A 23,926-nucleotide genomic window follows, 5' to 3' on the forward strand; every position below is an offset into this window, starting at 1 on the left:
AAAAGATAAAAGATAAAAGACTTTAAATATTGTTGCTCTAAAAATTAAGAAAAATAAAAACTTAATTTCGTGTTTATTTAGAGTTTTTTAATTTCCAATTTTGATGAAAAACATACAATTTAATTTTATATTTAATATATAATTAATTTTTTTAATAGATTAGATTAGTTATATATTTTTAATATTCAATAATTAATTAGTTTATTTAATATAAAATTATGAAATTTAATTGACATTTTATCATTTGTTCTTCCAATTATCCATTTTTTCCACTCGTAATTCGGATGACATATTTCGCTATCCTCTCCCGTCCGGCGGTAGATTTAGGGTTTCGATCATTCTCCTCTGTCGATCAACCTGCACCGATACCGATACGGATTTTGCTATTCTGGTTGTAATGGCAAATCGTACGGACCCAGCTGCGAAAAGCATAAGGGGAACGAATCCGCAGAACCTGGTGGAGAAGATTCTTCGCTCCAAGATCTATCAAAACAATTACTGGAAGGAGCAATGTTTTGGTTTGACGGCGGAGACATTGGTCGACAAAGCCATGGAGCTCGACCATCTCGGTGGTACATATGGTGGCAACCGCAAGCCCACGCCATTCATGTGTCTCGTCATGAAGATGCTCCAGATTCAGCCGGAGAAGGAAATCGTTATCGAGTTCATTAAGAACGAAGACTACAAGTAATTGTCATTGTCATTTTAGTTTTCAATGAATTATAACTTTGCATTTTTGTTACCTAGAAGCGTTTAGGAGTAGGGTTAATTAGAGGGAATATTTCAATTGTTTGTTTTATGGAGTTTGAAGAAACCACTATTTTGGGAACTTGCTGTGAAAATTAAATACTAGTAGGTCTGAGTTTTTGGAGTTGATCAGTGAATTGGAAATTAAGATTAGGATTGTGAATAAGTTAAGAACTTCTGCATGAACCCTATATTTGTTTATTGTGATTTGATAAGCATTGGAAATTCAGATTAGGCTTGTGGTTGAGCTAACTGAAGTACATTAGAAATGCTTTCTGTACCTCATGGTGTTCTGTAGTTCTAAAAGTTGTTGCTCACTCGCCCTAGTTTGCAATGATTGATTTTATACTGTATAGTCTTGTAAATGCGTTGCCTGCTTGGATTAAAATTCTTCTTCTGTCAGTTCATAACTATGTTGTGTTAGTGAAATCTCTCTCTTGTAATTTCCTGTGGATGTTATGTTTATTTTCTAGTCTCTTTCAAGCATTCTTTTGAAGTTACTTTTTTTTTTTTTTTTTTTTGGGACATAGATATGTTCGGGTTCTTGGTGCCTTTTACTTGCGACTCACTGGGACTGATGTTGATGTGTATCGTTACCTGGAGCCTCTATACAACGATTATCGGAAATTGAGGAGAAAATTAGCTGATGGATGTAAGATTCTGGGGCCTCTTTTTGAATTTTATCTAATTAGTTATTGTGAAAACGACTTGATTTTACTTTCTTGTCACGTTAATGTATTTCTAATTATGATCTCCTCTGTAAAAAAAGTCATGAACTTGTCTTATTTTTATCAGGTTTTTCTTTAACACACGTGGATGAAGTCATTGATGAACTTCTTACAAAAGATTATTCATGTGACATTGCTCTGCCACGTGTCAAAAAGAGGTATCGTACTGATTACTCATGTGACTATTTCCCAGTCAGTTTATTTTTCAAGTGGAAGTTGATAATGTCTTATTAAATAAAATCAGGGCCTCAATAGAAATATGCATTATTCATTCTTTGACAAACAGAAGTACATGGATCACAAATTCTAAGTGTTGCTGTTCTGTTTCTCTCTCTCTTTTTTATGTGTCTCTAGTGTTCAGTTTTGAATGCGATGCTTCTTCTTGAAGTAACCTAAGTAAGATACACTTTGTAATGGCAGATGGACCCTTGAATCTACTGGTTCACTGCCTGCAAGGAAAAGTGCTTTAGAAGATGACTTTGAGGAGGAGGAAGAAAAAGAGGATGTTGAGCCAATCAATGATTCTTTGGAAGATGATATTCATGAAAAGGTATAAACGCATTCTCTGTTTATATTTGTAAAAGCATCTAATTTTCATTTTCTTGTCCTTACTAACCCTTTTGAGGTCTTGCATCTGCAGAATTATTATCGAGGGAGAAGTCCTGTGCGAGAGAGAGACAGAGACAGAGACAGAAGGCGTGATAGTCACAGACACAGGTCTGATCCCCAGTCTTCTGTTTTCTGGTTTCTTCTCCTTCACTGATATCTCATTTTTTATGTTTGCAACTGTGATGCTCTTTCTAAATTTGTGAATATTTCCTCCTGTGGAGGGTTCCATTGATTGATATCTCCAGTCTATTAGCTGCCTTCATTTAGTGAATCACATAAATTTTTCGTTGAATGGGAAGTATAAGGTCCAAGGCCAAATTCAACAATTTTGAGCTCAATTTGTCTTTTGCTTGAGTCTTTTGTTGCCAATGCTATTCTCTTAGTAGAGTTGGTGCTGGCTAAAGTTGAAAAATTAGATCAAACAAAAATTAGGAGATGAATAGGAGAATGGATGTTGTGGCTCAGCCTGGAGTTATCTACCTGGTCTGGAAATCCATGCTATTGCCTATCTTGGGACTGGATTGGGTTTATTAGTTGCTTCTAAGCTCGTGCCCTTTTGACCACCGCACATAGATAAAGCTGATTGCTAAGTTGGTTTTGGTTTTGGTTTTTGACCATGCTGCTTCTTTGAGTGCTAATTTAACTAAAACGGATCCTTACTTGATTTGGTTCTTTTTAAACTGATTTTGATGAACTCCGGGGAAATTTTCATTTATTTATTTATTTTTACGTATTTTTTAAAATTACGGAGCTGGAAGCAGTCTGAATCTGTAATTCTTGGATTGTTATCCATACTGCATTAACATTCATATGTTTTCTGTCACAACCATGGCATTTCAAGCCGTTGGTTGCTCGCTGCTTCCTACAGTAAATTCGCAAGGTCCTGCCAGGTTTCTCTGTACTGACAGTGTGCAGCTGAGAAGTATGATGGATCGTACATATATTTTTCATAGTGATTTTTTTTCTCAGCTTTATTTTTGTATTGCCTTCAATGATATCTTGGTGATCATACAGGCTACAGCTGAGAACTACTCATATGCTTTTCCTTTTTCATTTTCATCTATTATTTTGATTATTTTTCGGGCAACATCGAGTTTGTATTTGGTGTTCTACCTGAATGTTAAACCTTTCTGTTTCTTATGCTTTTCCTGTGAAATTACCTGTTCCATGCATCCAGGATAGGATATTTTATTCTCCATATTTTGATCCTAAAATCCATGTCCATAATGCATTGCTTACTTGCATTTATGAGCTGTCTTACTGCATCGTTCCATTGAGTGGGAAGAATTTGATCTTTTGATACACCACATTGTTCCTTTGTTTTATCACAGGGACCGAGATTATGAAAGAGACCGGGATAATGATAGAGACTATGATAGAGATCGGGGTCGTGGAAGGGAAAGAGATAGAGATCGAGAAAGGGATCGAGATCGGGATCGGGATAGGGACAGGGATAGAGACAGAGATAGGGATAGGGATCGCTATCACCTTAGGGATGAGAAGGAATATGGCAGAGATCGAGATAGGGAAAGAGAAGGCAGGGAGAGGGAGAGGGAGAGGCGAGACAGAGATCGTGGTCGGAGAAGGAGCCATTCAAGGAGCCGAAGTAGGAGTAAAGATCGAGAGGATGGGGAGTACCGGAAGAGACACACCCGTAGCAGCATTAGTCCTAGAAGAAGGAACGGGGCAGAGGATAGAGAGGAGCCGAAGAGGAAGAAGGAAAAGAAAGAAAAGAAGGGAGACGGGGCAGGCGAGGAAGACCCCGAAATCGCAGAATGGAACAGAATTCGTGCTTCTCTTGGAATGGCACCTCTGAAGTAGATGTTTGTTAGTTGTTGTTGTTCTTCAGTTTCAATGAAGTGCTCGAGCGAGTGAATCATGTTGCACAACTGAAGTTAGAGGTTGTTGTTATCCATATGAGGAGAGGCTTAAGGTTCTCTGTTTTGTGTATAATATTTGTTTAGTGCTATTACTGTGTTTGTTGAATGATAATATAAATTACATTTGGAAATAGAATAATGTTGGAAGGGTTTTGGGTATTTATTTGTTTATTGGAGTGTAAGTGGTGTTAGCCAGTGAGTCGTCCACCACCAAAGTTGGTATTGTTAATTACAAAGAATCCATATGTGCTAAGGTAATGAATGCATTATGTTATAATTGGGTTCTTTAATCACCGAGGAGAGACAGAGTCCATCCACTTTGGAATTGGAAACACTCAGATCTCATAAAGCAACTTTGTACCATTAAGATGTCTAAAAAAAGAAAGTGGGATACGCTTCATACTTCTTTTGACAGCTGTGGCCTCCAATAACTTTCCTTCTATAACAAAGAACAAAGATGATGATGAACTCTCCCTGGATTTGTTTATACTCTCTCCATTCCATTCGTATGAGAGTTTATGTTCAAAGTTGACAATATCATATCATTCATTTGAGGAACCTTAAAGCATGAGAGCTTATGTTCAAAGTGGACAATATCATACCATTCATTGTGAAGAGTCGTGTTCGTCGATCTAGTAAAAAGTTCAAATCAACCACCTGATATTAAGAACAAAAGATCTAGTAAAAGGTTCAAATCTCGATATCATCAACCTCCTATATAGGGACAATTGTTTGATAAGCCAAATCAATAATATTCTTATTTAATGGTATATTCCTATTCTTATTTAATCTACCCTTACAAATTGATGAGAGTTAGTGACTAAATTAAATAAAAAAAGTCTCTTAAATCCCGATATCATAATAACATTCTTATTTAATGGTATATTCTTATTTAATCAACGTTACAAAAAAATCTCTCAAATCCCGATATCATAATAATATTCTTATTTAATCCACTGTTACAAAAAAAGACTCTCAAATCCTGATTTCATAATAATATTCTTATTTAATGGTATATTTTTATTCTTATTTAATCAACCATTCCAAAAAATCGATGAGAGTTAATGACTAAATTAAATTAAAAAAGTCCCTCAAATCCCGATATCATAATAATATTCTTATTCAAATCTCTCAAATCCCTGACCTCCTAAACAAACCCATTATGTAGGGACCGAACAATTGTTCAAATAAGATTAATATTAAAATGGTTACAAAATTAATAACCAAATCAATAATATTCTTATTCAATCGACCGTTAAAAAGACTAAATATTAACTCCGTGCACTAACATTTGTTTCGAAGGCGTGTTGTAATTACAATTTTATATCATAAAAGAGAACCCACTAAGCTTGGATCGCAGTACAATCCTAGTTATTCTCGAATCTTTCTATTATTAATGCATACCCAACTTTTGGGTTTCTATAAATATGGTAATTCTGCATTGGAATCTCTCCACTCCTTCCTAAATGAAGAACATCATGAACACTCTGTTTTTTATATTTGCTCTGTTTTTCCAAGCATCTAAAGCAGCCATAGCTTCTCCTGCTTGTCCCAAATGTGGAGATCTTGAAGTGCCTTTTCCACTTAGCACAAATGCCAACTGTGGAGACTCTAGGTACAGAGTCTATTGCCATCACGGTGTTCTTCAGTTCAAGTCAAGTGGAGGGTTTTACTATAACATCCATTCCATTGATCCCAATGCTTCTAAGCTTATTTTAAGCCCACCCCAGATAAACAAAGGGAGTTGTTCATCTTCTGATCTCTATTTAGGAGGCTTGAGGTTGGATGAAAGCTTGCCTTTTAACATTTCTACACACAATACTGTGATGCTGCTGAATTGCTCGGATAATCTTGTGTTCTCGCCGTTGAATTGTTCAGTGAACAGCCCCTGTAGGCAGTTTGAGGAGAAAACAGAGGAAGGAAATGGGTGTAGGAATACACTTTGTTGTAGTTATTTGAAGGATTCTGCCATGACTGCTCATATGATAAGAGTTAGAGTGGGAGGGTGTACTGCTTACACTTCTGTGGTGAATTTTAAGGCTGCTGATTCCATTGAGACGTGGAATTATGGAATTGAATTGCAATGGATATCCCCAAATTAGGATGAGAATGTGATATGAAGCTGCTGTGTTCTTTGTTTTGTTTTTGGTCTATGTTTTTTATTCGATGGGTTGATGAAAGGTTTTGATTGTTTTTGGGTTCGTACCATGTGGTTCATTGTGTGGTTTTCATTCCCTATTTGGTTTTGATGCCAATGCAAATGCATTTACTCTATTAATCTCTTTCTTTTTTCCTCCCTTTTCCTTCGTTGTTATTATTATGGCTATCAACGTCCCGAAGAGAAAATATTTAAGCTCACCACTAGTCGATATTGTCTTTTTGGACTTTCTCTTTCAGACCTCTTCGGAGAGGTTCACACACCTTTGTAACGAATGGTTTGGAATATATTTTAATATTCTTTATTTATGATTTGATTTATAGTATATTTTATTTTATTCTCAATATTAAATTAGTTTATATTTTCTTTATGGATAGGTATTAGTTGTTATCGTGTATTCTATTTAAAGGATATGAATATATGAATATGGATGAGAACATACCTTTTATTCCAATTTTATTTCTATTTTTTCATTCTTAACATTTCTCCAACTGATGTGAGATCTCATAATCCCCGCTTGTCGTCTAGTAACTAGCTCTAATACCATTTGTAACACCCCAAACCCACCGCTAATAGATATTGTCATCTTTATATTTTTGCTTGTGAGAATTATTTATTAAAAATTTCTCTGAAATAGAGATTTAAAAAAAGAAAAAGAAAAAATGGGTTCTCTAAATCTTCTGTTCGATCCCGTTTGCAAAGATAAAGACTGAAATAGAAGGCGGAGACAAGGAAGAGTGTCGTATCCTCGCAATGTGGACATTTTACTAATAATTTAATAATTTATCTTTACATTTAATTAATATTTTGGAATAAGGTTGAAGAAATAGATTTAAAAAAAGGGTAAAGTGGAATAGTATGTAAGTTTTGTTCTAGAGAGGGTTGTTAAGTAGAATATTCAATTATAAGTTAATTACAATAAATAAGAATATATAAGAATGTATCTCCTAACCATTATATAATGATGTTCAAAACTTACATTTTTTGACAGAGGGTGAAATGGAAGAGAAGAGGGGAACCTACTTTGAGTGCCTATAGGTGATAAAATTACAGTGAGCTAAACATCTTATCTTTGTATCTGATCTGGTGTGTGGTTGCTGGCGGTCGTCGACGACGAAGCCATTCTACCGTTCAGGACTCCGTTGTCCATCGGTGGACTTACTCCCCATTTCCCCTCCGATTCCGCTGGCTCGATCACTTTAACAGCTCCATCAGTCAACCCAATGGCTAACTGGTTTGGTTCTAATGGATGTGTGGCAACGACGAGCGGGTATAAGGGTTGGCTTCTACAGAAGTTAGAAATGACAAAAGAGATGTAATGCAATGTTTTTGTGAAATGGTAGTATTTGTTAAAAACAACTCTAAGCATTAGTCTAGTATCATTCCATAGAAGCATAAATTTCGATTACTTACGAATTCAACACTGCAGGTGGCAAGTACACTGATGGGGCAATACGACATCTTAGGCGCAAGGAATCGGCATCGAACACTCCAACATTACCATCGCAAAATGTAGCGTAGACCAATTGACTGTTGCAGGAATATGCTGCGTAAGAAATAGGGGCTGGCAGCACGTCTTGTGGAACCCACTGTGGAGAAGAACTAAGAGTTATATCTCAAGTTTTCGATAGTATCGGTATTTGGAATCGACATAGTAAAATCTGTACCTGCCGAATACGATCCATTTTAGAGGCATCATATATAGCTATTTGGGTCTCATGGGCTACAAGCAAACGTATCTGATCAGTATGAAACTGTACACGAGTGTCGCCAACAGGCGCCTTTCCTGCTGGGAGCTGGATTGTTATGGATTTCCTCTTCTCCCAAGAGTCAATGCTCCACAAACACAGCTGCAGAGTTCAGCAATTATTGGTAAAGGATGAAAAAGGCAAGAGCCAATTTTTATTCATGGAGATGGGATAAGTTTATTCCTATAAAACAAAAATCGAAGCCATAACACCCCAATGCCCCAAGCATCGGTCTCTGGGGGGGATCTCGTTTCTTGGGGAACCGAAACATTTGCACATCATGTGTATATGATAATTTGGGCAAAACAATGAAGAATATATATGCTTAGAACTGATACTATTATTTTATGTAACAACCTAAGCACACTGCTAGTAGATATTGTTCTCTTTGAGCTTTCTCTCCCAGGCTTCCCCTCAAGGTTTTTAAAACGCATCTGCTAGGGAGACGTTTCCACACTCTTATAAAGAATGTTTCGTTCTCCTCCCCAACCGATGTGGGATCTCACAATCCACCCCTTTTGGGGCCCAGCGTCCTGGCTGGCACTCGTTCCCTTCTCCAATTGATGTGGGACCCCCCAATCCATCCCCCTTCTGAGCCCACCTTGTTGGCACATCGCCCGATGTCTGGCTCTGATACCATTTGTAACAGTCCAAGCCCACCGTTAATAGATATTGTCCTCTTTGGGCTTTCCCTTTTAGGCTTCCCCTCAAGGTTTTTAAAACGCGTCTGTTAGGGAAAGGTTTTCATGCCCTTATAAAGATGCTTCGTTCTCCTCCCTAACCGACGTGGAATCTCACATTTTATTCCCTTTTTCAAGATTTAATGGTAATGGCCTGGACATAAAACGACAATTTTACAACTTATTTGAGGAGGGAAATGATACCACTTTGAAGGATTGATGGGAACTAAGAAAAAGAAAGGAGTCTTTAACCTAGCAGGTTATGGCAAGTCAAGTAAAAACAAAAGTGCAAAATTTCACGTGTTTTGTTTTCATAATTGTTCCTTAACAGAGACAACAGAAATACTATTGACAAGAAAACAAAATCACTCACTTGAGCATCAGCACCAGAAGAAACCAAAATATTGAGACTGGTGGAAAAGGCTAGACCAGTTATCCGCTTCTGGTGACCCTTCAATTTTGATTTTACCTGAACGGAGACAACAAAAATGCCATAGCCCATTAGTATAGAAGAGTAAAACTTAAACGGGGAAATGTTAGGAATCACGACTCTCCACAATGGTATGATATTGTCCACTTTGAGCATAAGCTCTCATGGCTTTGCTTTAGGCTTCCCCAAAAGGCCTCATACCAATGGAGATAGTATTCCTCACTTATAAACCCATGATCTTCCACTAAATTAACCAATGTGGGACACTCCCAATCCCAATAATCCTCAACAATCCTCCCCTCGAACAAAGCACACTATAAGCCTCCCCTGAGGCTTATGGAGCTCTCGAATAGCCTCCCCTTAATTGAGGCTCGACTCCTTTCTCTGGAGCCCTCGAACAAAGTACACCATTTGTTCGACACTTTAGTCACTTTTGACTACACCTTCGAGGCTCGCCATTCTTTGTTCGATATTTGAGGATTTTATTGGCATGGTTAAGTTTAGGGCATGGCTCTGATACCATGTTAGGAATCACGACTCTCCACAATGGTATGATATTGTCCACTTTGAGCATAAGCTCTCATGGCTTTGCTTTAGGCTTCCCCAAAAGGCCTCATACCAATGGAGATAGTATTCCTCACTTATAAACCCATGATCTTCCACTAAATTAACCAATGTGGGACACTCCCAATCCCAATAATCCTCAACAGGAAAAACGTTGAGAACTAACTTTCCAGAAAAGGCGATGGAAATAACTAACTCTGTTTCAAAGAGAAATACCTCATCCACTCTGACATTGTATATGTGAATGGTTGAATCCTCCATTCCTATGGCAATAATGTTGTTATCTTGAGGGTGGAAAGCTAGGAAGGTAGAAGCAGGGGGAGGAGCCATGAATGTTGTCATCACCTACAAGTCAAAGCAATCTATCACCAAACAGAAAACTATAGATTAAAAAAAAAAAAAAAAAAAAGGCGTTTCTGTATAAAATACCCTGAACGTCATCATGTTAAATAATGAAACTTTTCCACCGGATGCTGACATCACATACGAGTCATTTTTTGAAAGCGCTATACATGGGACGGCTTCTTCAAGGTTGACACCTGAGACGTCATTAGTCATGAGAAGACCACTGTTTGGTTGCCAATGCTGTGGAACAACATTGGCAGTGGCCTACAAACTCAACCGTTAAGATAATTGTCCTCCAAAGGAATAAGAAAAGGTGAGAAAAGAAGTAAACTCATGAATGGCGACAGAAACTAATATATCTACAAATGAATCTCAAGAAACTGATGGAAATCAGCAAGTGCATGTCAAAAGCTGTCCAGGCCAGTACCTTTCCACTCGGATTCTGTTCACTACGCGTCCATTTCCAGAGCTTCTGGATTCCGTTTGACCCAAGGGCCAAAAGGCCAACACCAGAATTTGTATACAGTAGTCTAACGACCTGAATGGTATGCAAGAATTGAGCCATGTGGGAAATAATATATAAGATCACAAAAAATTTGAACATGCAACAAACCTTGTATGAGGAATCTGCATTGTCAGGCATGGTGACCGACCGGCAATTGGCTGGATCAACAATTTCAGCCAACTGCCAGGGTTTGGCTTTATCGATTGCATCTTCTACGGTTCTTGGTTTGTCCAAATTTCTCCCCAAGCCATCGACTCCATTCTTCAGAAAGTGGTGGATAAATCAAGATAGTCAATAATATATGAAAGAAGACAATTCATAACCACTCAACTTCAAGCCAATGTCACTGCTCAAATTGAGGATACTAGAAAAAAACTAGAAAATTTCAAAAGGCGAACATGACTTACGATAATTGGAGAAGGTCTGACTGGGGAACTTCTTTCTACTTTACAATTAACCGGACTAACACTTGCAACGGCAGGTGTGCCAGAGACCTAAATGTGCATATTTGTGAATTTCAAAGATCTAATAAGAAGTTTCTCCAGGAAAAAAATAAAGATCAAATCAACAATAATCCTACAATGACAAGAAAGTAAAGATAGGTATGAACCTTCATGGCAGATTCCATGGGCGATCTCAATGCTTCAAAAGGGGTAGTGGATTCAATTGCCTTTAATGATCTCATTCCCACAGCATTGGCAAGTATCTTAAACCCATTATCCGTAGTAACAGCAAGAAGATTTCCTTCCTTATTGAACCTCAAGCAAGGAAGACTCTGAAAAAACACACAACTTAATTCATCAATGTGAAGGATAACCTAGAATACAATGTGTTATAAATGAAATAATATAGAATATACTAACCGGAAGTCCACCTTCTGCATCAGTATAAGTGAGAACATTGACATTATCCATATCCCAGAACTTAATCTGACTATCTTCACCAACAGCAAGAAAGTGATTCTGGGTAGTATCAAACTGCACAACACCAGTTGATTTCTTCCTAAATCCAGCATATGTCCTCTTTATCGCTCCCTCACTCTCATTCCATTCAACTAGATGAGACTCTCCGTCTTTACTTGTTCCACAGGAAAATAATCTGAGAGATGAGAAGAAAAATAATAATGAAATTTTATGCAATATTCAAGAACAGAGAAAAGAAAAATAGGAAATATAAACATAAACAAAAGACATAGAGCATGGAACTTAAACTAATACAGCCATAGCTTAAAGTAGTAAACGTCCAGAGATCTTCAAAACCAGCAATGTAGAATATGAGGAAACTTTGAATTATAGAAATAGAACAAGGCAAGAGATGATAGAACAGAGTAGGAGAGGAGCGGAAAGGAGCGAGAGATAATATGAAGGCAAGAACTCAATAGTTCAATGAATCTTAATAACGAAGTCAAACAATCACATAACTGCGAGCACCTATTTGTAGAGTCATAAAAAGAAACCTAGGTGATTGAAATCAGAAACAACAATCAATACAAGACATAACAAGAAAATTAATTAAATATAATAAGTTTGTCGATTTCTAATGTAATAGTGTCATGTATATTTCTTCATGCATCGAAATGACAACATACCTACTCCCATCCGCACTATAAAGCATTCTTGTACACCACTTTCCAGGAGCATCGTAATCAACTCTAGAACCCATATGATCATAGAGCCATGCCTTTATCTTCCCATCAAGAGCTGTTGAAAATATGAACTGCAAAACCGCAAGTTAGCATGTAAGATTAAGCTCCCCATGAAGTTGCACCAATAGTCAAGATGATCTTTGTATATTGGTGCACAAATGCGTAATTAAGATGCTAGAAGCCATTAATGGCTACTGCTGGCTATAGATTACTAATCCAGTGAAACCAAAGTGAGCCATATCCAAAGAATGGCTTATCCCACAGAAAACAATTCCAAGGAACCCAAAAGAGAGTCCATAATAAGTTTTCCCAACTGCCACCATGTTCAATTAACATTTCTATATAAATTAAGCTGTGAGCAGTCATAACAATTAAATAACGGGTTCAGGAAAAAAGAATAATAAAGAAAAGAAGAAACAGAGCTTGAATATGACACTAGATATCTAGCCATTTAGGCAGCTCCCAAATAGGATAAGTATTAATGACAATTAAAATGTTCTTCCCAAGGTGTATTGACAGCTCGAATTGACAGATTAAAGATAAAGTAGCTCGCAGATAACCTCCTCCATCCATTTATCTAAATGAGCAGTACAAAATTTCATCCATTCATTTGAGACATGCAGAATTTATTTATTTATTTTTTAAAAAAAGTGAAGAATATGGATAGTAAGAATCTTGCACAAACTCACTTGAATGCTCTCCTTGTGATGAGGACAGATGGAATACACTGGTGCCTCATGCCCTTCAAAGGTAAACAGTTTTCGTCCTCCTATATCCCAGACCTGTACAATTTCTCAAATTATATGCAAAAGAAAAGTAAAGTTTGTCCTAAAAAAAAAAAAAAAGGAAAGAAAAACCGACATAGAATTACAGATTTCTTAAATTAAGGGTGATGATCTCTCTACCTTTATGAGTTTATCTTCTCCACAAGTTACCACACAAAGCTGTTTATTTGGATGGGCAAAAGCCAAGTCATTCACTCCACCTGCGTGGGCATCAATCTGAAAAGGAAGAAATTTTAGTTAATAGAATATGAACTTGCCATATTAAATATGTAAAAAGAAAAAAAAAAGTATAAACGAACCTCTGATTGTTGGTTTAGTTCATTTGAACTATTATATGAGTATAAATGAACTAAATGTTTGGTAAATGCAACCCCTGAAACAAAAAGAGGTAAGAATCAACTGGGCACCTATAATTGGTTGTCATCCATGATAGTGGAAATAGCAACAAATTTTGCCATTGTCAAAATGAACATACCAACAAAAGTCCCATCTGGACTCCAAGTAACTCGGCTGACAGATATTGGTGTGTCTTTTACAATGGCAGCCTGCAAGCATGTTCAATAAGATGCCAATATCAGATCATGACTTAAAATAAATTCCACAAATGAACATATAGGACAATCTTGATATTCCCAAAGAGAATATTAACATAAAATTAGACTACCAAAAGCTCTAAATTAGAATAAAACCTGAAATGCCAATGACCTAGATGACAAATCCCAGAGCTTGAAAGGCTTTGAAATCAATCTCTCTCGAATACCAAGTTCCCAAAGTGTAACTTCGCCATTATTAGAACCAACTGCCCAAAAATATCCAATAGGTGAAGATATAACAAGAAAGGAAAATAATTATTTCAAAACTTTGACTAAGAAATCAGATATGGAACAACAAACACAATCTGGTTCATATGATACACAATCATACCAAGAAGTAAAGTGTGGTGAGTAGGATGGAAATCCATGCTTGTTACAGTGGACCCTTGGTGCAATGTCAAAGCTACCGTTCTCGGAATGTCTTCCAATGACCAAGAAGCTTGCTGCCTGGGTGCTGGATACGTGACCTGAAAAATATAGAGAGAGCATGAGAAGACCAACATTAATCTTAAATTATGAAAGTCGCACAAAGAGGCCAAATTAAAGAAGAAAAAGATTTATAGTTACATCCATAATATAAGAATTCAGGAAAATGTTACCTCCTCAACAGATTGAGCGGACCGCAATCGCTTCATTAATTGTTCATGCTCAGGATTCTGATAATCGACCATACCAGGATTTGTTGGGGGTGTTCTTGCATGTTTCAAAATAGAGACTGTAATAATGTAAAATCTTCATCAGTATCCAAGGGCAATATAGAAATAAGATCCCTCTATCTAGGTGTGTTGTACAACAGAAGAGGGGGGTATCCACTACTGCCAACCCTGGGGTGGATAAAACTCTTCATTTTAAATACATTGCTTTATCGCTCCCTATATACTTTGTATACTCACATTGAAGAGAGGCAGGGGTAAGCAAATTGAGGAAGAGATCATACCTTGATTTTGGGGAACAGGAATAGATGATGTAGTAACCACGGCTGCTTGGACAGATGAAGAAGCTGAGGCATTTGCCATCCAACCAGCTAAAGCGTTGGCATTAGCTGCAGCTCCAGTCGGTGGGAATGGCTGTTTGATTATAAAAGCCAAAAATGAATTTAGAAATAACTTAACATTCAGATGTATTCAAGAAGAGGAATATATAACACCCTACACTGTGAGCTGCAAGTGGCGCATAGGGTGCAGGTTTTGCAACAGGAAGATTGACAGGTGAAGGTGCAAGAGGACCATTCGGTGGGGTACATGTATGGTCCATGAATAAAGTCTTGATGTCAGGATTTGGCCGTGGGTTCTTGCATAACTGATGCTGCCAGTTCAAGCTGCATAAAGTATTATCAATGGTATGGAATTAAACAAACTAGTACCTAAGCATATACAGCTATTACTATCTTCCAAAGCTTAATGATTTGGTGCTGTAGAATTTGTTTTGTAATAGTCAAAAGACAGTTGTTGATTATTAGAGTTAAAAGGAGTCTTTTTCAGTGGAAGGAATTTTTACAACATAATAAATAAGTGAAATCAAGGAGCAAAGTTCAATGCATCCAAATCCAAAGTGATAAAAGAGAATAATATTTTTCTTAGAAAAGGGAGATAGAATAGAAGAACTGGACCACAAGTCAAAGGCACAAGGACGAAGAACTGCCGGACATATCAATAAATTGGCTCAAAAAACTTTCTTTTTTTTTTTTTTTTCCTGATAAAGCACTACCAACTTAAGGTGGAAGTTCCAACAAAACCTCCCCACCACCAACTAAGATTCTTACCTTTGATTGATGAGTGTTCGTAATCTTGATGACTTCAAGGTTGGGAAAACAAGCTTGTCTCTGAACAGAGGGTTTGCCTCTATAAGCTTTTTCAGCTCTATCAACATGATACTACGAGCAGCTTTAGTGTCACCATACTTAGAAAGCTGCTCATTTTCCCTGGTAATAATGTATTCAAAGAAGTAACAAGACTCGGTAAACAAAGCCCAAGAAATTAATAAATTCATTACAAGAGTTATACATAATTTCAAGAACGCTTTTTTTATATTCTACAGGTTCATCTCGGTAACACAATCATTTTTCTTTCATATCACCTGTATCAACAAAGGATATTCAATCAACTTACCTAAAATTTGTAAGAGTCAAAAGCTGTGTAATTTCTTTGTACAACTCCTCGTTAAATGTTGAGAAAACTTTCAAGTCGCTTACCAATATCTCCACAGCCTTCGCCTTGTCATTCCTTCAACATCATCAAACAGGACAAGTTATACATCATTCATTTTAAGAACAAGAGAGGTAAAGCCTGAAACAGGGGAAAAAAAAATTATTGTATGTGTGCATATGAAGTACCGGTCAAGGGCTTCAAGATACTTTTGCTTCCTTATTTCAAAAAATATCTTCATCGAATATCTGTTATCATCAACTTTTGTATATCCAGATAAGTACTTTTCAACTTCCTCCCATTCTCCAGCCTGAACTTTCTCCTCGAAGTATTTCATATTGAAGTAAAACCCAGATTCTTTCTCGAGCCTATACATAAAAGAATTATTTCCTCAAACAAAAGATCAGCAAAACTCAAAACAATTCGATTTAAGAATGAAATAAATGCTACAAAATAATCAATAATGCTAATACTGAAGTAGCAATAATAATAGAAAGCATCATGATACAAAGGAAATCTATCGGTTCCATCTAATTTTTAACTGTCATCTCTATGCTTTCTAGCAACAGAAATTTTTACTTAACATGAAACGGACATTAAGATCCTAAACCAGAATGCCAGCATTCTGTAGTACTACATGCTACAAAGTCAGCTAGATAAAAAAATTATCCTCCAACCAGACATCACGTATAAACGTTCATTAAAATTCCTTGATTAAGGGAAAAAAACGGCTAAAATAATTAAATCAAACATACTCCGAAGAACAATAAGTAATGATTTTTAACATTTATTCAACACACACAGCCAACGAACATATAATTCAGATTCACAACTTCTACGACACCTCTTCCTGTTTAATTCCATTACAACTAAATTCAACGACTCCAACACACAATTATCAGAGATTAAAGAAAGATAAGCTTACTTATGCACCGATTCCTTGAACTTCTCCTCCTCGAGGAATTGAAGTATGAGGAACACCAGTTCTCTGCTCAAAGACGACATTTATCCTCACTGATAATCTCAAAAACCAAAACCTCTCCGTCCAGAAACGAAGCCACAACCGAATCCCGAAGCTGAGAGTTCAAATTCCGACCAAACACGGCCGAATCCGGTTCAATATCAAACGAAACAACCAAATCTACGCTCAGACTTACCCGAAATCCTCAAATCATAAAGACTCATGGAGCTTTCAGGCACCACTCGGAGCGAATTCCAAGGAATTCTAGGGTTTCAGAGGGCTGCAGAGACGAGAGAGAAGAGGACTTGGTCTCGCTATCTTCGATGCGGGTACAGGGGTCTCTCTTTTTCTACATGCCTATCAGTGACAAACTTTGATAACCCCCATCTAATAACCTATCAGATATGTAGCTTCACTTATTGATAAGAATTTTTGCTTATCATTTCCGAGAGATAAGACCAATTAAGAGTCCGTGTTGCGGATTCGAAACACTAATTCAAATCTAGTGAATATTCGCAACACACGTCCAGTCGTACCCTCCTCTCTCATCCTCGCAGCTCTTTTCGTACAGTCGCTTTCAGTTGGGAATTAATCGGCTTTATCTCGTTAAATCGAATAATTATCGCGGTTTTTATCGCGATTTTGTACTATTTATCGCCGAGTTATATTCCCAGTTCCTTCTTTTTCACTACTTTTTTAATTTTTCCTAAAAAGTAAAAAGAGTCCCACTCGCGAGGTATTGATGCTTTCCCTAACGGATTGGATTTGAATGTCGACTGTGGGGCCCACGCTTGATGCCTTAACTTTTTCTGTTATTTTTTTATTTTTTTTATTTTTAATTTTTTTTGTTAAAAGTGTTTAAAAAAAACGTAAAAACTAAAAAAAAACTCCCTTTATCATAAGTTTTGTTCCTCTATGTCTAATTGAAATCAACCGACTCACAGGTGAATTTCATCGGCTTGAGTTTATAAGCTACATTATTATTTTATTTTAAAAATATTTTTTGAATTTTTAAAATAATTTTAAAAATACTTTTTAGTTTACCCATTATAAATTACTTTCAGAGTTTTCAAAAAATTCATTAATACTTAAATTTTTTATTAAAAAAACTTCAAAAATACCATTAAATATTTTTTAAAAAATTTAAAATATTTTGTACACTTTATCAAGTAACATTAAAACATTTGTAAAGTATCCACCAGATGTCAATAGATAATTTTCGTTCATATAATGACAGTAAGAATTTTTTTAATTTTTTTTTCATAAAGGTAAAAGGTGCTGATGCTATTTTTTAAACATAATATTCATCCTAAAACTATTTTTCAAGTTTCGAGTATTAATAAAACTTTTTAAGGGTAAAATAAATAAATAAATAAATAAATAAATATATATATATATATATATAAACATAATTAATAATAATTTTCATAAAAAACTAGCATTAATGGTATTTTTCGATTTTTTTTTTTTTTTTTTTTTTTGTAATTTTAAATATAACTGTTCGTTAGCTTAGACGGTGGTGGTAACAACTTAGGGCAACTTTCTTGATAATGTTTTGTTTGATTGTCGGTAAAGTAGTCACATATTAAGTAAAATTCTAAATATTATGTGATGAGAACGAACGTAAATATAATACACATCAATACACGGAAGTGATGTATTCCTAGAGAAAATTAACGTGTCGAAAATTGATGCACGTTAGAAGGTTTGATGTACATGAAAGCGACGCACGTAATGCACGAAAGTAATGTATTCCTAGAGAGACGTAGGGTGCCTGAAATTGATGCACATCTATTCGTCTTGCTTGCATATTCTAACCCTACAGTAGGTCAGTCAATATGAGTCCTAAAAGTTAATATGTCTTTTAAAAAATATTTACATGTTTTTTAAATTAAAAATATAAAATAAAAAAATTTATTTGTATTTTTTAAGAAATTGAAACAAACTAAATTAATAAGAATATTTGAACATTTATTGGTTTAATAAATAATTAAGAAGCTAAGTGGTTGTCATCATCTCAATTTCCATCTATTTCCATTAAATATAAAAACAATTCCACTTCATCATTTCACCTTTTTCCCAAATATTTATTTTAATTCAAGTGGTTCATCTTGAATTATTGAGTGTTTTTAAAAAATTTAATTATAATAATTCTATTTCTTATTTATAAATTTTATAAACTAAAAATGAAATAAAATGAGTGTATATTATTATATACAAAATTAAAATTAATAATATCAAACTTTTATTAAAAATAATGAAATCGGTTGAATTAAAATATAATTAAATAATTTATTTACAAGGAGAAAGTTTGAAATTTCACTTTATATTTATAATTCATTTTTATAAAAAAAAAATAATAAAAATGACATATTCGGAATTTAAACTATTTTAATGTTTTTTTGGATTTTTATATTCACATTTTATTCTAAAAAAATATTAGAAATATTAAAAAGTTACTCTTTAATATTTCTAATATTTTTTTTCTCTAAATCGTTTTATTTCTTATATATGCATATTTTTTTCTTTTTAATTTTATTGGATAATTTAGAGAATGTACATGAGTTTATAATCAAATAATACTATTTTTATTAGTACGAGATATTGTGAGGAAGCTCAGAGAATATTTTAAAAAAAATAATAATAATAAAATTAGAATATAGAAAAATAAAAATAAAAAGAATGTCATACTCACACGTTTTGTTGGAGACGTCTTGCACGTCTCAACTAAACATATTAAATAAATAAATAAATATATTTATTTATTTTTATTATTTACATTAAATTTTTGTTCAAAATAATGAAACATCATTTGTCTCATTATATAAAAGGATAAGGTTTCTAGTGGGTGGGAATTTTAATCTCTTTTTTAAATTAAAAATTTTAAAAAGTAAAAAAATAAATAAAAATTAAAATTAAAAGCTTAGAACTAGTTGTATGTCCTTTCAAGTAGGGGCCCACGGCTTCGGGACCAGATTTATATGCCACGTGGAGGGATTTTGTTTACTAGTTTCCCACGCGCCTTAGAGAGAGCGTGGAGGGTGAGTGGGTGCGAATCACATGCTACGCGCGTTGTGGTGACGTCACGATGATAGTGATATAAAGTGTTTCTTTTAAATTTAATTTATTTTTGTGGAGTAAATATTTCAATTTATCGCGAGATGATATCGTGGAAAATTGAAATGGATTATATTATAATCCCATATTATTATTTTTTTTTTAAATTAAAACATGTATAATATAACATATATAATGGTTATATAAATTTTTTAACGTGTTCATAAATTATTTAATAATAATTAAGCTTTTAATTTTAACCTAATATTTACTTTAATAACTATAGTTTATAATTATATACATTATTAATTAAAAAGTTCTTAAATCTAGTCTCTATGGCTGACTTATTATGATAATAATAATATTAAAATTCTTAACGTTAAATTTTTTTGCTTGTAAAACTTAGTCATAGTTTCTTTGCACTCTAACCTTTGTTTAGAGATCTTTGTAGGGCAGGGGACGGGGAAGCCTTCTTTGTTCACATTCCGGCTTCTAATTTTAATCCTTATCTCCATAATTCCTTATTGACTTAGATTCATGAGTTCGAGAAATTTTGTACGTCAACTGTTTATCGATCTTTTTTTCGAGTTTCAATTTAAATTGTTGTGGGAAGTTTAGAGGCCATTTCGAATTGAAGAATATTTTGGAATTGGATTGAGGTCTCGTAAACCGAAGGACAATTAATCTTTGTCGAAAATTTCATTCAAAAGTAAGTAGCAATTTTCCATTTTATTTCATATTACAATGTTGTAAAGTTGGGCTCGGCTCGGCTCGGCTCAGCTCTATGAGTGTCATTTTCTATCTGTAAAGGTACGGTCTCCTAAGGCTCCCGCTTATACACAACTAGAGAATTGGTACAGTCCAATAAAATGAGTTCATTGTCCACACTAGTCACATAACGTAACGATTCAGGTCCCATAAATGCATGTTGCATGTTCGTGTTCATACATGCATGTCTAACCACATTAGACGGGTTATATATGTCTAATACTCAACCGTTTTCAATATTTTCTTACTTCTAGGACGTCTTATTTTTTTTAATTTTTTTTAGGGGCATGTATATAGTTACAATTAGAGAAGTCGTAGAACTTGAATCATACTAAATATTTTATTTGGAAGAAAATAGAGGGAATATAACCTAACTAACTATTTAGTGTAAGAGTATTGGTGGGTTGAGTTTAGTTGTTTTTTTAATTCAGCCTAATTATTTAGTGTAAGTTCAATAGTCGGAGAGGGGAACGAAAAATCTCTTCCCAGTAGACATGTTTTAAAACCAACTGTGAGGCTGACGAAGATACGTAACGGGCTAAAACGGATAATATTTGCTAGTTGTGGCTTTGGGTTGTTACAAAATATTGTTCGTTTTGGCTCATTACATATCGATGTCAATCTCACGGTTTTAAAATGCGTTTACTAGAGAGAAATTTTCACATCCTTATAAGGAATGCTTCATTTACCTCTCCGACCGATGTGAGATCTCAGAATCCACCTCCATTGGGGACCCATTGTTCTTGCTAGCACACCGCCCAGTGTCTAGCCTGATACCGTTTATAATGACCCAAACCCATAGCCAGTAGATATTGTCCACTTTGGCCCGTTACCTATCACCATCAACCTCACGGTTTCAAACACCCTGTTTTGGTGAAATCCAATTAATCATTAATTTTATTTATGATTATTTTTTTAATATTTCAAATTAACACAAGACGTTTAATATATTCCGACAATTGCAAAAGAGATAGTACAAGACGTTTTTAACCTGGTTTACTTTTCAAACCTACTTCACGAGGCACGCCTGTAGAATAAAATTAAACGGTCAAATATAGATAAGTTACATGGATTTAAAAGGCTGAATCTATTATCGTATTTAGAAATTTTAATTTATGACGTAAAAAAAACAAAATAGAGTGAAAGTACGAGGAATATCACAGTCTCGCTTTCACAAATTGGCACGTGTCGTTTTATACATCGACGTCATTTGATTTACCATATGGTACAATGATGAGATTAATGGTAAGAAAAAATGGGTTGATTAATGAAAAATTGACCTAGAAAAAAACTATGAAGGGAAATGAAAAGGGATATTAAATGTCCCTTTCACCTTTTTTTTTTATTTTATTTTTAAATAAAGGTAGTAATCCTCTACGGACATTCCTATAAATGGTTTAATGATCGATCATCAATACTCTCTAAATCATCACAATATCTTTGGTGGGCTCCATCAATCATCAATACTGATTTCTATTTTTGTATTATTGTATTTTTCTCAAAAACTTTTATTTGATAATTTTTTTTTATTATTTTGAAATTATGTTTATGAATATTTTATTTTGAAATTATGTTTATGAATATTTGATTTTTTTTTTATTATTTTGAAATTATGTTTATGAATAATTACTCAATCATACACAACTTTTATAAATAAAAAAAAAAATTGTCCATAAAATGGTTGCTTTTTTTTTTTGGGTTAAATAAAATAAAAATTTAGAAATATGCCAAAAAAAAAAAAAAACTTAAATGGCAACGGTCGACTAATTTTTGAGTTGTGAGTAGATATTCGTTAGAATTTTGAAAGGAAATTTGGGACCTGAAATGGGTGTGACGGTGAATAGGAACGATGGGTTGTGTTCGAGTTTTAACTTTCGATCTATATTGCTGTTACGTCATGTTCAACCAAATTTTCATCCGAACAATTTAATAGATTTCTATTTTAGATCAAATATGAAGATAATATTGAAAGTGAAAAAGATTCGTATATTATTTATTTTAACAATATTATTTTTGAAAATAGGTTACTTTCAATTAAAAAAAAAACACGAAGATATATTTTCTCAATAAATCATTTTATTCGATGTGAAAAACAATTAAAATTAATTACTAGATTAAATTATATAAAATATTCAAATTATTGTTACAATTTATTCCTTGTCAAAAGATATTGTTACTCTCGTTTACGTAATCAAATTTTACACGTCAATTACCGTACGTGTGTGAACATGATATTGTAAATAATATCATGTATACTTTCATATTTTAACAAGAGAAAAAAAAAATCTTTTAGGGGGATTTTAAGAACAAATTTTAAAGTTCAATCGAGAAACTAGGAATAACTCGACCAACTTGGACTATCTAACCCAAATTATAATCGTTGAGTTGAGTTAGATTTTTATCGGTTTGGATTGGGTTGAATTTTTGAAAAACTCGAAAATTCAGTTCAATTTGCGAGTTGAAATTGTTTTGATCTGGTCGAAGATTGGAATACAACTCAACCCTAGCTTACTTAAAAAGATTAAGAATACTTAACATTTGTAACCGATGTTATTTGATATTTGGATTTAATGAAATTTTAGTTATCAATGTAACATGTATTGTGGATAACTATAATTTTTAAAATAATTCTATATATAAAAAAAGAACAACGGTACAACAAAATCAATTGAGTTTGGTTGAGAACTTTATTTAGGCTCACCAACCAAACCAATCCAAAATTTTTTAAAACTCTATTCAGGTTGCTTGAGTCACTAACCTAACCAATCCAAAATTTTTTAAAACTCTATTCAGGTTGCTTGAGTCACCAACCAAACCAATCCAAAATTTTTGAAAACTCTATTCAGGTTGCTTGCTTGAGTCACCAACCAAACCAATCCAAAATTTTTGAAAACTCTATTCAGGTTGCTTGAGTCACCAACCAAACCAATCCAAAATTTTTGAAAACTCTATTCAGGTTGCTTGCTTGAGTCACCAACCAAACCAATCCAAAATTTTTGAAAACTCTATTCAGGTTGCTTGAGTCACCAACCAAACCAATCCAAAATTTTTGAAAACTCTATTCAGGTTGCTTGCTTGAGTCACCAACCAAACCAATCCAAAATTTTTGAAAACTCTATTCAGGTTGCTTGAGTCACCAACCAAACCAATCCAAAATTTTTGAAAACTCTATTCAGGTTGCTTGCTTGAGTCACCAACCAAACCAATCCAAAATTTTTGAAAACTCTATTCAGGTTGCTTGAGTCACCAACCAAACCAATCCAAAATTTTTGAAAACTCTATTCAGGTTGCTTGCTTGAGTCACCAACCAAACCAATCCAAAATTTTTGAAAACTCTATTCAGGTTGCTTGAGTCACCAACCAAACCAATCCAAAATTTTTGAAAACTCTATTCAGGTTGCTTGCTTGAGTCACCAACCAAACCAATCCAAAATTTTTGAAAACTCTATTCAGGTTGCTTGAGTCACCAACCAAACCAATCCAAAATTTTTGAAAACTCTATTCAGGTTGCTTGCTTGAGTCACCAACCAAACCAATCCAAAATTTTTGAAAACTCTATTCAGGTTGCTTGAGTCACCA

The 23,926-nt window shown here is 34.4% G+C and overlaps 3 protein-coding genes across 3 annotated transcripts; 2 read left to right on the forward strand and 1 right to left on the reverse strand.

The window, feature by feature from the left end:
- Positions 1-246: 246 nt before the first annotated feature.
- On the forward strand, positions 247-4,133 carry LOC111804740 (uncharacterized). Its single transcript, XM_023689514.2, has 6 exons — positions 247-687; positions 1,278-1,399; positions 1,543-1,633; positions 1,896-2,025; positions 2,116-2,192; positions 3,416-4,133. The coding sequence occupies exons 1-6, from the start codon at positions 398-400 to the stop codon at positions 3,903-3,905; spliced, it is 1,200 nt and encodes a 399-aa protein (XP_023545282.2). The 5' UTR covers positions 247-397; the 3' UTR covers positions 3,906-4,133.
- Positions 4,134-5,430: 1,297 nt separating this feature from the next.
- Positions 5,431-6,155, forward strand: LOC111805555 (wall-associated receptor kinase-like 20). The gene has a single exon (XM_023690666.2). It carries the CDS (start codon positions 5,431-5,433, stop codon positions 6,064-6,066), a length of 636 nt encoding a protein of 211 aa, XP_023546434.2. The 3' UTR covers positions 6,067-6,155.
- An 898-nt stretch (positions 6,156-7,053) lies between these two features.
- On the reverse strand, positions 7,054-16,854 carry LOC111804704 (topless-related protein 3). Its single transcript, XM_023689461.2, has 25 exons — positions 16,487-16,854; positions 15,750-15,929; positions 15,526-15,639; positions 15,180-15,338; positions 14,570-14,735; positions 14,355-14,484; positions 14,017-14,132; positions 13,749-13,884; positions 13,514-13,623; positions 13,300-13,369; positions 13,124-13,197; positions 12,945-13,040; positions 12,729-12,821; positions 11,983-12,110; positions 11,258-11,492; positions 11,005-11,169; positions 10,802-10,888; positions 10,503-10,655; positions 10,317-10,427; positions 9,974-10,153; positions 9,761-9,889; positions 8,924-9,019; positions 7,790-7,972; positions 7,536-7,711; positions 7,054-7,408 (listed from the first exon to the last, which is right to left on the reverse strand). Exons 1-25 carry the CDS (start codon positions 16,564-16,566, stop codon positions 7,189-7,191), a joined length of 3,387 nt encoding a protein of 1,128 aa, XP_023545229.2. The 5' UTR covers positions 16,567-16,854; the 3' UTR covers positions 7,054-7,188.
- Positions 16,855-23,926: the final 7,072 nt, after the last annotated feature.

This window comes from Cucurbita pepo, chromosome 11 (genome assembly GCF_057944985.1).
Source record: "Cucurbita pepo subsp. pepo isolate OVF chromosome 11, ASM5794498v1, whole genome shotgun sequence".
Taxonomy (NCBI): Eukaryota; Viridiplantae; Streptophyta; class Magnoliopsida; order Cucurbitales; family Cucurbitaceae; genus Cucurbita; species Cucurbita pepo.

Excerpts from the sequence above, each read along its gene's own strand:
- LOC111804740 (XM_023689514.2), top strand. The coding sequence starts at position 398 with ATGGCAAATCGTACGGACCCAGCTGCGAAAAGCATAAGGGGAACGAAT. Across the intron at positions 1,400-1,542 it reads GAGAAAATTAGCTGATGGAT|GTTTTTCTTTAACACACGTG; the intron begins GTAAGATTCTGG and ends TATTTTTATCAG. Across the intron at positions 1,634-1,895 it reads CTGCCACGTGTCAAAAAGAG|ATGGACCCTTGAATCTACTG; the intron begins GTATCGTACTGA and ends TTGTAATGGCAG.
- LOC111805555 (XM_023690666.2), top strand. The coding sequence starts at position 5,431 with ATGAAGAACATCATGAACACTCTGTTTTTTATATTTGCTCTGTTTTTC.
- LOC111804704 (XM_023689461.2), bottom strand. The coding sequence starts at position 16,566 with ATGTCGTCTTTGAGCAGAGAACTGGTGTTCCTCATACTTCAATTCCTC. Across the intron at positions 13,624-13,748 it reads TCACCACACTTTACTTCTTG|TTGGTTCTAATAATGGCGAA; the intron begins GTATGATTGTGT and ends ATTTTTGGGCAG. Across the intron at positions 13,041-13,123 it reads AACTAAACCAACAATCAGAG|ATTGATGCCCACGCAGGTGG; the intron begins GTTCGTTTATAC and ends CTTCCTTTTCAG.